Source organism: Vanellus vanellus (genome assembly GCF_965231255.1).
Source record: "Vanellus vanellus genome assembly, chromosome: 15".
In the NCBI taxonomy this organism is placed as follows: Eukaryota; Metazoa; Chordata; class Aves; order Charadriiformes; family Charadriidae; genus Vanellus; species Vanellus vanellus.
The window spans coordinates 2,958,835-2,973,877 of record NC_138920.1 but is presented as its reverse complement, the minus strand read 5'-3'; the positions used below and the strand labels follow the sequence as shown (position 1 = coordinate 2,973,877).

General features: G+C 36.1%; 1 protein-coding gene across 1 annotated transcript in view; it reads left to right on the top strand.

The window, feature by feature from the left end:
* ITCH (itchy E3 ubiquitin protein ligase) overlaps window positions 1-15,043 on the top strand; it is a 65,226-nt gene that overhangs the window by 42,014 nt on the left and 8,169 nt on the right. The window contains exons 10-18 of the mRNA XM_082491150.1: window positions 945-1,119; window positions 2,088-2,154; window positions 3,984-4,068; window positions 6,040-6,168; window positions 6,833-6,905; window positions 7,821-7,892; window positions 10,061-10,149; window positions 10,824-10,983; window positions 11,261-11,394. Coding sequence (XP_082347276.1) covers window positions 945-1,119; window positions 2,088-2,154; window positions 3,984-4,068; window positions 6,040-6,168; window positions 6,833-6,905; window positions 7,821-7,892; window positions 10,061-10,149; window positions 10,824-10,983; window positions 11,261-11,394 — 984 coding nt within the window. The remainder of the gene's footprint in view (window positions 1-944; window positions 1,120-2,087; window positions 2,155-3,983; window positions 4,069-6,039; window positions 6,169-6,832; window positions 6,906-7,820; window positions 7,893-10,060; window positions 10,150-10,823; window positions 10,984-11,260; window positions 11,395-15,043) is intronic.

Below are 15,043 nucleotides of genomic sequence, written 5' to 3'. Positions count from 1 at the left end.
TAAGAATGCCCTTGGTTGGCTCTTTATCCCGAGGTTACTGTTTGCAGTCCTTTGCTCTTCTCTCGGGGTTCCCAGCTGCTAATTTACTGTGCTCTTATAAACCAGCTTTGGATATTAGGTTTTTCCAGCTGTTAGCATCAGAACAGCCGGTGATGTTAGTCTCTCCATGGAAGCAGTGTTCACATTTGTTCTGTTTCTTATTTTTTGAAAAATGTAAGAAAAACATAAGAATTATTCTGTTGCACTTCGTTCATACTCAAGTGGTTCACACGCTCTACAGAATTGCAAAGTGAAAACATGGGATAGTAAAGAGAACTTGATATTAAAGAACAAAAACTGGCAGTCTCAGAAAGGGAACCCACCTGTTGTACTCAGTTTATTTTGCACTGTTTGACTAGTGTATTAAACTTACTTAGAATGGTAGTGTTTTCACTCAAGTACTACAAGTAGTACTGATTTCATATGAACTGAAAACAATTTTTAAAAAAAAAAAACAGCCCCAAAACAAAAAAACAACCCAAACCCCAATGCCCACGCCTGCCTTTTCTGCTAAATTTGTGTGTGAGGAAATCTTGCATTGTACATCCCAAACTGTCAGGGGTTTTGCTGTCTATTGTCTTTTGGGTTGGGCGGGATAAATACGGTGATAACAGTATAGTGATGACTGGTTTGTGTAGCTCTTAAACTATTTCAAAAAATCCTAAAAGTAGAGTAAATGGAATGAGTCTAACTTGGTATAGTATGCAACAGAGTAAAAGTGATTCTCCTCAAACGATTTTAGCTCTTACGTAGTTTTAGTCGAGGGTAAAAGGAAAAAAAAAAAGTCTGCTGATGAGCCCTTGCTTTGTAGCCACTACCAGCATAATGCCTCTTTGCCTAAAAGTGCTTCTGAGCCCTTAAAATTGTCTGCTATTGAGAACTGTTGCTTGTAATTTTTTTAAAAGCTGGGAGCGACGAGTTGACAACATGGGGAGAATTTATTATGTTGACCACTTCACTAGAACAACGACGTGGCAGAGACCAACGCTAGAGTCTGTCCGAAATTATGAGCAGTGGCAGCTTCAGCGCAGTCAGCTTCAAGGAGCCATGCAGCAATTTAATCAGAGATTTATATACGGGGTAAGGAATATGATGATTACTATAAAGGTTAAGTAAGAGAGGTCTCTTTTTCAGATTTTCAATTCATCAGTCTCTCTTCTGCATATTGAAAGTATATATGTATTTGTGTTTGGGGCATATTTGTGGGTCATTCTCCATAAAGATACTGGACTTTGTTATGGTTTATTCTTTATGATAATATAGTATTTTTGTGTGTGTAGCATGGCAGGCAGTAATAATTGGTAACCTTAGTTCACGTTCTTTCAATGACTGCAGGCAGCACATGCAATGTAATGGGTTTTTTTATTTGTCAGCTGTGGTGTTCTTTGATAAAATTTGTGTACAGTATTGATAAAAGCCACTGGTTCAAAACAATCTACAGCTTAGTAATAAGCTCGGTTTATTTGTATTGTGTCTTGTATTGGCTTGGCCAAAGGCCTGCAAGGCAAGCAAGCTCACAGAACATACATTTCTGCTTTGGGTAAAATGAAATATGCAAAATGAATGTTACGAAAGCAGGGAAATTGAAAATAATCCTTCCAGAATTTTAATTCCATTGTTTACCTCTGAATAGTAGACTCCAACTCATGCTACTAGTTTATCAAGAATGGTGTAGGTTCTGAAATTGCTGTATGTGTAGACCTCATAAAAATGGACCTCATAAATGGTGGTAGGGAGAACTGTACTGAATGCAGGAATGAAGTGGTTTGCTTTCTGATTGTTTTGGGTGCTACTGTACTAATTTCCCTTCTGCGTAGGCAGGGTTACTAAACAAAGAATAATTATTTTCTTGGCACTGTAGTTAATTAAGCATGCCAAGGTCTGTAAAATAGGCCTTCTCTTTGGAGAAAAATAAATTGTTGGCATCTTTGCTTATATGTAACATTAACAAAAATGCATTTACTTCAATAATTCATGGTGGCTATGGTAGAGCATCTGGAAAGCAAATGACTAGTCATTAATGCACCATTTGTTTGTGTGACTTGCAGAACCAGGACTTCTCATCCACACAGAACAAAGAGTTTGATCCTCTTGGCCCTCTGCCACATGGATGGGGTAAGACTGACTTGAAAGTGTTTTGTAATGCAATATAATTAAACATTAAAGCATACTCCTGCCAAATTATTTTGTCAGCTGTTCTAGGCTAGTTTTTTAAAATGAAAATCTGGATCAAAAATCTTTTAAAATTAAATCTAATCAAATGTGCTGTTAAAACAGAGTTCTGACAAGGATGTGCAGTTTCAAAGTAGATTAGAAACTATAAAGTATTCTGGTTTACTCCCTGTAACTACCATAATAGCTTCTTTCACACTGTCATCAGTTTTGGGTTTTTTTTAGCACTTTCATTGGGTAGGATTCACCCTCACGATCCCGTTCCTGCCAAATCAGACTCCAAATTCCCTCTGCAAGCCAACTCTTGGAGAGTTTTGTTTGTCTGAAGATGAATGTTTTTTTTATAATGACAACTAACCATTTTTTGGCTTGCCCCTCCCTCTGGAATAATTTTGGTTTAGTACTTTACAGGGTTAACAATTTACAATTAATATAATTGGGGTGATGTACAAAACCACAAGTGTAAAACTAATTTCGGGTGTGACTATCAAGCAGATATAAGCATTCAGATTTCATGATACATAGGCAAAGTTCTCATAATTGTGTATTTTTAAAGCAAGTAACTGCTTGGCAGTTAGACCTGGCGTTTTGGCTCATCTGTTTTTCACACGTGACTATTGGGATTTTTAGTTCTGGTGTTGATGCGATTTCGTGCCATAAAATTTTTGCTCCCCACACTTGTGCGTTATTGCATTACATATATACATTTCAAAGAAAGTGCTTTAGGCTGGCATTGTCCAGGAAACAACAAAACTGAGTTTCCACATCATGTTGAATTCTGCTATCATAGACAAGTGTCTACTTCCAGACTTTTCTTGTAAACTGAAGCATTTTACTTATGGTAGTAGTATTTTGGGCTGTTCTTATAACTTGTATTCTATATTCTGTACTTCTTTTCCAACACTAAATAAAAATTGCATAAAGAGCTGCAGAATGGCACGGAAGCCCGAGCCAGGGCGCTTATTGTGAGCTTTTTTCAATCATGGGCATACACTAAACTATCTGACAGAACATATAAATGTATTTTCTTGGAACCTGCATTGATCACTTTTTATTCCCTGCTCATAATTTGAATATGAAGCCCTTGTACTTTATTGATACTTGTGTATACATCTGGTTGGTACCTATTTTGTGTTTACTGTCTATATTGCTTGTAAAGTATGTCACAATAATCATCTGGAAGTTCCTGTGGTGAAAACAGCTTACATTTTTTTCTTTCTTCCAACTAATTTTCCTACAACTGAAAAATAAATAGCATAGTAAAGGATCTTAAGACAGAAATTTCAATTTCATCAATATTTTAATACATATAAATTTTTGACTTGCAAAAATAGTGAAATACCTTTTTAAAATTGGGCCAATAGATGTAGCGAAGGTAAATCTCCTGTGATGAGCTACTTCCCTCATGCAAATGTTTGTGGTTACGATACCCAGTCAGGATTGTTGGTATGAGTGGTGCAGGTAGAGATAGCCGAACTTGTCAGGATAAGAATTGAGACATAAAGATTTTGCCTATGAACACTAAGTGCAGTTCCTCATGACTATTAGCAGTCAGTGGCATTAGGACAGGTTCCTGTTTGTGAGTACCCTCTTAAGGAATAATGTCACTGAAAGTGAAAAGATGTTGAGTCAAAGGAGGTACAGAGAAACCTGAAGACAGTAGAGGCTGTGGCAGAGTCTGTTGGTTGATTTTATTCATTTATTTTATTTGATGTAGTCTCAGTGGTACATTGAGCAGGTATTGAATTTTTTTTCCTTTTGCATCTTTTCAGAAAAGAGAACTGATAGCAATGGCAGAGTGTATTTTGTCAATCACAACACACGGATCACTCAGTGGGAAGATCCCAGGAGTCAAGGGTAAGAAATTAGTTGCAGATTCATGTAAGTCTGGAACGAAAATGTTAACAAAGTAGTGAGACTGTGAGCTATGAAATGCTGCCCACAGCTGAAACACAGACAGTCCTACACAAACTTCAGACAGCCCGTTACAATTTTAAAAGGTACTAGCCAAAAGGGAAACTGTCAAAATATTACTTAGTAACAGTACAATTACCAGGAAAGTCTTGGTCAACAGCAATAAGTTCATTCCCCAGAACAGCTCCTGCTCTTTTTATAAATAAGACACACATGTCTGAACATCGGTATCACTGAGGGAGGGAGGGATTTCTTTCATACGGTGATGGGATAGTGCAGATGATCCTGAATAAGAATTTGATTATTTCCTAGACAGTCAATAGGTAAGGGACAGAAAGAAGACAAACTTGAAAAACTGCAGCACTCCTCCTCACACCTTTTAAAAAAAGAAAAAGAGAGACAGGAAGAGAACTTGAGGCACTACTGAAATTAATGGAGTACTGTTTATTTCGGGCTCTGGTCACTCTGACTCTTTGAGGTAGGGAACATAGGCCGGAAGTTGAGGGTGAAGGGCATTCATTCCCAACTCCTCCAGTTTGAGGTGAAAATTTCCATTTGGTGAAGTAACTTCATCTGTCCTCTGTAGAGGAATAAGAGGAGGGGGAGTGGAATAGCCAATTATGTGTGGAGACGTAGTAGCTGTAGCCAGAGATGGCAACTTGCGCATCCCAGTCACATATCAGCAGCTGACTGTGTGGAGAAGACTGTTACTCTTCATTCAACCCAACAACCAAATGTGCTGGCTTCACAGGCAGAAATACAGTCCTACAGGGTAGTTCTGTGGAGGTAAGTCACTCTGAGAGCACTTTGGGGTGATACCACTCAGGTCTTCCAAATATATCAAGATCTATTATTGTTTATTCCAAAATTGAGTTGGAAGTTGTTGAAAAATTACAGAAGAGCAGTATTTGCTTTTATTTTTATCATTCTGAAACTCTTAAGTTTTTGGCTGCTGTGATTATACATGAGGTACCAAAAGCTACTTATTAAAATTATGCCAGCTTTCAAGTAAAAACCTAATAGTTAGAAGATAAAATTCTATTAAGTGGAGGAAGCATTGATAAACATTGCTTGCATTCTTCTCTTTAAGTTTCTATTTGCCGTTATTTCAGGTCGTGCAACCAAATGAGCTAATGTTTATTTAAACAATCTAATTGAGACCTGACATGAAAATTTAAGAGGGGAGAAAAGGTAGAATAGATATCATAGAATCATAGAATGGTTTAGGTTGGAAGGGACCTTGAAGATCGAGTTCCCACCCCCCTGCCATAGGCAGGGACACCTCCCCCCAGCCCAGGTTGCTCCAAGCCCCGTCCAACATGGCCTTGAACACCTCCAGGGATGGGGCAGCCACAGCTTCTCTGGGCAACCTGCGCCAGGGGCTCACCACCCTCAGAGTGAAAAATTTCTTCCTAATGTTTAATGTAAACCTGCCCTCTTCCAGTTTGAAGCCATTCCCCCTCGTCCTATCCCTACATGCCCGAGTAAAAAGTCCTTCCCCAGCTCTCCTGTAGGTCCCCTTTAGGGACTGGAAGGCCACAATAAGATCTCCTCGGAGCCTTCTCTTCTCCAGGCTGAACAGCTCCAACTCTCTCAGCCTTTCCTCATGAGAGGTGCTCCAGCCCTTGGATCATCTTCATGGTCCTCCTCTGGACCCACTCCAACAGCTCCATGTCCTTCTTATGTTGGGGGCTCCAGAGCTGGATGCAGTACTCCAGGTGGGGTCTCACAAGAGTGGAGGAGAGGGGCAGAATCACCTCCTTTGGCCTGCAAGCCACACTTCTGATATCGAATGGAAAGTTTCTCAATCCATAGTTGTTCTAGATCTGCCAAAATTTTTACTGTCTCAGGTATTGTTCAATTGACTTAACGTATTAAGTTGATCAGTTACCATATATTTTCTTGCTTCCTTAGGCAATTAAATGAGAAACCCTTACCAGAGGGCTGGGAAATGCGATTTACCGTGGATGGTATTCCATATTTTGTCGATCACAATAGAAGAACCACTACATATATAGATCCCCGCACGGGCAAGTCTGCTCTGTAAGTGTTTTTAACATTATACTAAGTTTTCAAAGTGAAGTTTAGCACCCATCATTTTTGAAGGTTGGAGGTTTTTTTCCTCTTTATACATTTTTTTATGCAGAAAGTTTTACATGTAATAATGCTCCTTAATTTTCTGTTTTTTCCATCCACTGGTAACTGTCCCTGAAAAAGGCAATGTTTTGAACACTTTAGAATCCTTCTTGCCAAGGAGTAGATAAGATTTGAGGGTAATGGAGGAGCTTTGTCAGTACTGTTGATGATCTGATCCCTTCCTTAGAGTTATTAGTCTTCCTTTTTAGAAGTACACTCGACCCTTTTTCTTTGATTTTGAGGAACCAGATTGGAGTTAAAACCAGAATTTAACTCCCAACTTTAATTGACTGAATGTCATCCCGTCCTTATTGTTAGAATCTTTTTTACAGTTAATAATCAGATGCTGTTTTAAAAGTACTGTGTATGCATTCCACAGTTTACAAAGGAAAATTTTTTTTTTTTTAAAAACAAGAAAATTACACCCAAAATCAAAAAATGTGAACAAGAGTCTTCTAACTAGATAACCAACTGAACCATTCAACTAGGTAACTATTACATTTGCAGGTTTTTACTTGAATTATAAAACCACTTTTGAATGTCATTTTTTTTTCTCTCCTTTTGGTTCCAGAGACAATGGACCACAGATAGCTTATGTGCGTGATTTCAAGGCAAAGGTCCATTATTTCAGATTCTGGTGTCAGGTACGGATTCATTTCTTGGGAATATTTGTTTGCATTTTTGGCTTTTGCTTATGTTCTTCGATGCCTTTGCAAGTAATGGTAATCAAACTACTTTAAGGTTAAAGGTGAATTAAATTAGGAGGGAGTAAATACAGGACTTGTATAAGCTCACGTAAGCTTTAAACCTAGGTAAGCTGTGGCTTTAAAACTTATTAGAATAGAGTAAAACATCAAGGAATACATCAATGAATATATATGGAGGCACAGCATTTTTATAGTTAATGCAAGGTCTACTTTCCGCTCAAATACATATTTCTGGAAGAAAATGCAGGGCATTTGACAAAGAACATGCAAGTCTAAACATTGAAGAACGTACTGTGCTGCACGTTAGCATGCTCTAACATAATATCAAGTCCTAGCGTGTCGGTCTTGGTCCTCTAAACATTATGTATATCAAAATAGTAAGTAACTTGGTGTTTAGGAAAAAGTCTTAGGTTTAAATGTCCCGGTCTTCCACGGTCAATGACTTATCCTTTGAAAAATAGAAGAGAGACTAGTCTAATTTTTCACTTTGAATTTAGTGCAGAATAATCTAAATTTTCTAATTTTTTATTAAATTCTGGAGCAGAAAGGCTTGCTGACTTAGAATATGTTACTGATCTTAATTTTTTTCCAATATCTTTTAAGAGTACAGTATTTGAACCTGTTCTAAGCAGAGTCTGGAGGCATGTATACCTCACTGTAGATATCAATACTGGAAGCGTTTTGTTCTTGGAGTAAATTACAATGCAGATATCTTGATTACTGAGTTTGTTTGTTTTATATGTATTAGTGAAATTCAACCGTAGCTCTTAAAACAGTATATACAATAAATAACAGTCCAAACTCAGTATTAGAAACTTGAAGTGATTGTACCTCTAAAAAATTTCATTTCAGCAACTGGCACTGCCACAACACATAAAGATTACAGTGAGCAGAAAAACATTATTTGAAGACTCATTTCAACAGGTATTGTATTAAAACATGTTAGTAGTGGGCATGAAAAGTTGAGTTGATTAAATTTAGTGTCACATGTCATTCTTGATCCTTTGATACCTTTCTGATGATATTTTAAGTGAGACTAACAAAAAATACTAGTTTAATAGTTGGGATGCATTCATACTTATATATTAAAAGATCATGCTAAAATGTGAAGTTCTGGCTCTGAAGACTGATTCACCTGACAGAGGAGGAGATTATTTTTTTTTTAATTTTTCCTCAGAATTCTTTAAAATGGGAGTGGATTTTGAGGGGAGCACTGTGGCAGAGCAGCTCCCCGTTCTCAGGAAGTTTTCATGTTGTGCTTATGTTCGTTGGCACATTTTTCCTAACAGTGTGTTATATAAGCATGGGCTATGTACCAAAATATATTAAGTTGTTCTTAGTCTGGGTGTTACAGGGCTTTAAATGAGTAATGAAATGTTTAAAAGAAAACAGAAATAATTAATTCTATTTAAATTATTAGTAGCAAAATGTTTGTTAATATCTGTAGACCTAAACCATGGTTAAAATTTGTTCCTATACAATACTTTCAAGTGCTTTTGAATTTTACTTTTACTTTTTGAATGTTCCTTGTGGCAATACATCGCTCCCATTGCTTTGACGCCAAAGCAGCTCTTTGTCAGTCTAATAAGATACACAGAAACAGACTTGGAAGTGTGTGGAACAATTCCTCTTGGCAGATACTCGTCTTGGCCACGTCTGTATTTTCTAACTTAAAAGTAACTTAGGAAAATGCAAACCTTACCTAGGAAGATAGGAACTTTTTGCTTCCTCCATCCCTAGGTGATTTGTTGTGTTTTGTTTTTTTTTTTTTAATCTTCCTATATATCTTCAGGCTTCATTTCTTGTAGGAATTATCACAGATATGTCAAGCCAGGAAATTTGAACAAATGGAATAGTATGTTTTGAGACAAATCTACTCTTCAATAAGCATTAATGCTTTCTTGTTCAAATTACTGTAAACTGCCTTAGCAGAAGCAGCAGATCGTGCAGTTAGCTACTGCTTTGGAACAGTGATGTCTTTAAATAAAAGGTGTTAGTAGGGGGCAAAATAAATCCTGTAACTGACAGTTAGCTACAGCCTTATTTCTAAAATTGCACGTGGTCCTTTTACAGTAACCGCAGAGGTGATAAAATTATACTGTACTGAAAGAATCAAGGGGTAGATTATGTGATTATGTAAACATCAGCAGACCTAGGTTTCCTTAGGAAAACAGGGTGCCTTATCAATAATTTAGATGACATAATTGTAAAGACCTGAGTTAATTTTTTTATACTTGTTAGTCATTTGGCATTTGCAGATATCTCTGTTGGGGTTATACATTTTTTTGTGATGATTACTACAGACATCTAAGAGAGATTTTTCAAATGCAAATCTTGACCCAAATTCTGTACCTCTCATCGCAAACAAAAACGTAAGGTTCTTCGACACACAAAAGTGTTATATGAAATTCCTTTATGTAAACCTCTGACAATTGATGAAATTAGCATAATTACAAATTTGGTCATTGTATTAAAATTATTAATATATTTTTATTAATATTTTTATTAAATAAATAATATTATTATATTATAAAAAAGCATTAATAAAGTTCTTTAGCATCTGTGATTCTTCCTAACTTTTAAAAAACAAACAAACCATCCAGCTAGATTTTTATCATCTTTAGGAGATGAAGCTGTAAAAAGAAAAAAAAATAATGTATGCTTATTATTGTTTTTTTTCTAATTTATTTATTTGAGTCCTTGATCATGTCGCTTCATTACTTGTAACTGGGATATCATTCGTTATGGTAGTTAGCAAACACTGAATTTACTCACTTCAGGCCCATTATTTATTGGCTGGATTTCTGTCGTATACTTATGCACAGGCTGCTGGCCTCAGTATCCCAAGTCTTTAATTTGAGAATTTTTTTTTATTTTTTTTACACCTTTTTACTTTTCAATCTATGGAAATAGGTTTGCACTAACGCTTCAAATTCCATGAACATTCCATAAGCAGGTGCTTCATGTACTCATAGTTCATTTTATGGTCTGAATTATGAAATACTATATTGCTTGATAGCAAACAGTAATAAGTCTACCCAGTTCCTATAGCTGTTTTCTTAAGAAGAATTGATTCTTTTTCTTTTACTAAGATAATGAGCTTCAGCCCTCAGGATCTACGGAGACGTTTATGGGTTATTTTTCCTGGTGAAGAAGGCTTAGATTATGGAGGTGTTGCAAGGTAAACTAAACTGAAATGGCAAATAATATCTTTTTCTGCAAGTTGTTGGTGTGAAGACTTCCCCAAAGTAGATACTTAAACTGCAGTGCTTTCAAAATATTAGTGAAGTTTATTCCTTATCTTTCTTTGGAATATCTGAGGAAGACAGTTTCTTAAGATGTATGCATGTCTTAAAACTGTGTAAAACTATTTTAAATTCACATTAGGAATTACTTTAATCATCTCGGTGATTAGAGGGATGCGCAGTTTACTAAACTATAGTAAGCCTTTATCACAACCGTTAATATCAAGGTAGAAGTTTATTGAAAAAGCGAATAGAGATCTACTTTCAAGTCAAAAGTCTTTATTGGAATGTAACTGAGAAGTGCATATGTTAATTAGCATTCCCTAAAACCCTAAAGTTTAAATCAGTGGTAGACTTTTAATCTGCTCATTTAGATAAGGGTGTTTGTTATCTAAACCACTGATAGTTGAATATCATTGTAACTTTGTGTATTAATTCATAATTTGCGTTAGTTTCAATTTGGTGTCAGTTTGGTCTAACTTACTTTCTGGTAAAGAGGTCACATTGACTAACTGTGTGCTAACAAGTTCCTAAGTCAACATGAGTTAGCGAAAGTAATGTATAATTTAATTTATTTTGAAATGTGTTTTTATTGTTTGTGTGATTGCAGGGAATGGTTCTTTCTATTGTCACATGAAGTTTTGAACCCAATGTATTGCCTGTTTGAATATGCAGGGAAGGATAACTACTGCTTACAGATAAACCCAGCCTCTTATATTAATCCAGACCATCTGAAATACTTCCGATTTATTGGAAGATTCATTGCCATGGTAAGTTCGAGAGTAGAAAGAGGTGTTCTCATGTAATTTTCCTATAAATAAATTTTATACCATCAGATGGATAATTAAACAACTAATTTTTGAGTTGAAACTATTACCAGGTGTTAGGATATAACTACTGTTGGTGTAAGTTAATTCAGCAGTCATGATGGTTTAGGTTGTTTTAATTCTTTGGCTCTCAAATTTCATTGGTACAAAGTACAAAATGTTGTAATATGAAGTATTCAATCATCCTTTGCGTTATTTTGTCTGTTTTCATGTTCTTCAGGCTTTGTTCCATGGGAAATTCATTGACACTGGTTTCTCTCTGCCGTTCTATAAACGTATCCTAAACAAGCCAGTAGGACTCAAGGATTTAGAGTCTGTTGACCCAGAGTTTTACAACTCTCTCATCTGGGTAAAGTGAGTTTGACTTGATTTTGTTCTTGAAATAGCAATATGATGTTTTTCACTTTCAGTTATGCCAGGAAGTAGGTGTAAATTTATTACTAAAAGCCCTACTGGAAAGTATATCAATTGCAGAGCAATACTAGAGTTTTACTGTAATTTTAGATAAATAATAGATAATAATTAGATAATAATCTGATAATGCAAAAGCCTTTCTGGTTCATTGAATATTCTGCACAGCATCTTGCCTTCCATTTTTGCTGTTTTTTAATGAATCTAGCTAGACGTTGTACAGCTGTGGCAGTCTTGAACACTGTTACGAATAAAATGGCTTGAGTAAATTCCACTGAAACTTTTCAAGTAACTGATTAAAGGAAATCAGCAAAAATCCACTCAATGTTTCTCTCTAGTACCTGATTTAGTTAGAAAACATTAAAAAGTTTTTAGTGCTACAATAACATGAAGTTAACAAATTTAGTTTATTATTTACTACCACATAATTCTTCTGTTAGTCATACCTAAAATTTGACTTATAGGTTAATATTGAAGATTTAATGCTTTAAAGAAGTTAATGCTGATGTATTTTTCTAGTTGTCCTTGTTTTTTTGCTCCAAGCTGGATGATGCAAGGCCATTCCTACATATAGCCCTCCATTGTCAGTCATCTTATCTATTCTACACTCATACTCTGAGTCTTCCTTCTCCACTCCTTAGCAGATTCCTCTCCAGAGAGAAGCAATTAAAAACGATATGGAGTTTGTACACCATAATTATTTTGGACTTAGATGTTTAAAATATTTTAAGAAATAATTTAAAAAAAACCCCTTAGATCTAAAGCATGGTAATTCTGTACTTAATTTATAATAGGAGGACTCCAGCATGTTGTAGTCCACGGTTGATGTGCACCATTTGTTTCAGTAACAGATGATTCTCCTTTCCTAACAGTTTAAAAAAAAAAAAAAATAAGGGAAAGACAAAAAGACAAAATTACTTAAAACTTTTGTTGCTTCTGCTATAGTAAAGACAATTTAGTAGAAAAATTCACATAAAAAAATGTGAATAGAGAGATAAAACATTTTACTTAAGAATTATACAAAACCAGAATAGTTTTAAAAATGCTTTGAGAAATTACTAAAAGGTGTGGGGATAGATTGGTTTTTAAAATGCAGAAATAAATATAAAATACAAGATTATAACCTCCTGTAGCAGTGAATCTTGGAAGCATTATCTTGAATAATAAGGAGGAGGAAAAGCAGCTTTACGAGATGTTTACAAATTGAGACCGGAACTTTGGTGTGGTTTTCAAACAGTAGTATGTTCCATACTCAATGTATGTGCTGTGAAAAGGTGTAGTGAGCTAAAATTCCATTAGGAAATCTTAAAATAGTTGCTACTTGAGTGATGATGCCATGAAACTGAGATCTGAAAGGGAAGAAGAGGTCTCAAAAGCTGTTAAGTCCCGATTTCTGCAATTAAGCAATCCTGTTACCTGTTTTGTAGACAGTAAATGTATGTGTTTTTTTTAAAAGAGCAGCACTTTTTTGTCACCTTGTGACTTACTGAGTTTTAGAGACCAAGCAAATACGATACTGAAAAACACAAGTTATAGGGAAGAAATCTGTATTAAATCATGGGGGAAGCCATTACTGATGAATGATCTTCTGACTAAATTGGAACAAATTGCACATACAACGTTTACCTCACGAACAGCATCAATCCGTTAATAATTTGTGGAGAGGCTAGAGTAAAAAGGTGTTATTTTAAGCCATTATCTGGGGAGACAATTGCACCTTTGCATTTGTGTGTGTAGTGCGCATGGGATGGCCACTTTCCACATTTCGAAGTAATTAATTTTCTTTATAACACCCAATAATGGTAAGGTCTTTCAGTGCTGTTTGAGTGTGTTACATTTATTTTATGCACGGTTCTTTTGGTGCATATGTAATTTACAATGGTCTAAAAGAGAGCACAAAGGCTTCTGGAAGTCAGTATTTTGCTGCTTGTCTTTGGCAAGTAACGGGGACTTGTCACAGACATCGTAGTCTACTTTTCCCCTTCATTTTAATTCTAAATATGCAGTGTTGCCACATACCACCCGGTGGATTGTTGGTGTGAAACTTCCAAGACTGAATTCTTGCATGTCAGTGGTCCCTAATAAAGGATTTTTTTCAAAGACGAGAGGAACCCGCATCTGTAGTGAGGAACTAGAAAATTCAGAACTTGCTGTCAAGAACAGCTCTTATATCTCACTCTGTACATCAGAGTTTCAAATGACTAAGCTGCACTGACTACGTATGCCTTTATTAATCTGCATTAAGTGTTAGATTTTTTTCTTTCTTTTTTTTTTCTTTTTTTACCATAGAAGAAAGCAATAAGGAAGCCTAAGGCTGTACCAAGAACTTTTCTGAAGGCTGTCTCTAGAGTAAATATGACCCAAATATCAGTAGCAATTTCTGTAGTGATAAAGAAATCTTCTAGGCTGGAGACCATGAAAGGCTTTGCCCCTTTGAAAAAACACTTCAGGATATAAAAATTCTGGAGAAAAACCTTCAGACCCCTCTGAGGGGTGCACATTGCCCTCTAAGTACAGATTCGCAGCCTTCAAGCTGAGTGTAGTTGAGCCTGCTCATCTGTAACGCTGATGAAATTGTCCTCTAAGGGTATGACTGCAGATTTGTAGGGGAAAATGTCACGTCTGTCAGGGTGGACATAATTTTGTTCCTAACCAAAAAGGCAAGTTTTATAACTTTCCAAGAAGTTTCAGTAGTTCTGAATTTCTTTGCGCTTCTCCTCTCAGGTGGCCGTTTTCCTCATTCCCACAATTTTGAAAATTTCACAGAATCATTGAGTTTGGAAGGGGACCTCTAGAGGTCATAGAGTCAAACCTCTCTTCTCAAGCTGAGCTATAGCGGGTATCCTTTTATTTTAAAAGGAAGGGGTGATTTTATTTCATCACCCATCTATCTGGAGCCTTCCCTCCTCATCTGAGATTTCATGCAATAGTACGTGTTTTGGAAAGATTAAGTTCCGAAGCACTGTTGTGTCCCGGTGCTAGATAAACCACAGCCATGGTTTCAAGACTGATGTTTCCGTGTTGTGGTTCAGGACAAATATCTCAATTTTGCACTTTTTTGGGGGGGGGGGAAATGGCCATCAAGACCTCTGCATATGCAGGTGATACTTCACTTTACAGAAACACATATCAACATATAAATTACAGTGCTGTAACTGTTATTCTCCTGGCTATTACTAACTATAAAGAAAAAAGGTTTATTTGAGCCATGTTTGTTGGCTACAGATTCTTCCTATGTTGAAATTTCTCAGAGAATTCCTCTTTAGCAGAAGTATTTATACGTTGCTAACTCAGGAGCTCGAGGCTTTTAGTGTGCTTAAAAGATAGACCCATAAATATACTGGAGTTGAAGATAATTCATTAAGCATGCAAAATCTTTCTTAGTTGCTTCTTATCTGCTATTACCCGACAAAGTGACAGCTGCATTTTAACACAGTTCTTACATTACCTGTTAGAAGAAGCAATTGTGCAATGAAATATGCAGAAATGTCATTATTTGAAAAGCTTCTGTTTTCCATAGACATTCCTCAGATGGTAGTCTGCAGGTAGTTTGTCAGCCTTGTGATTGGTAAATTTAAGAGTATTACTGATC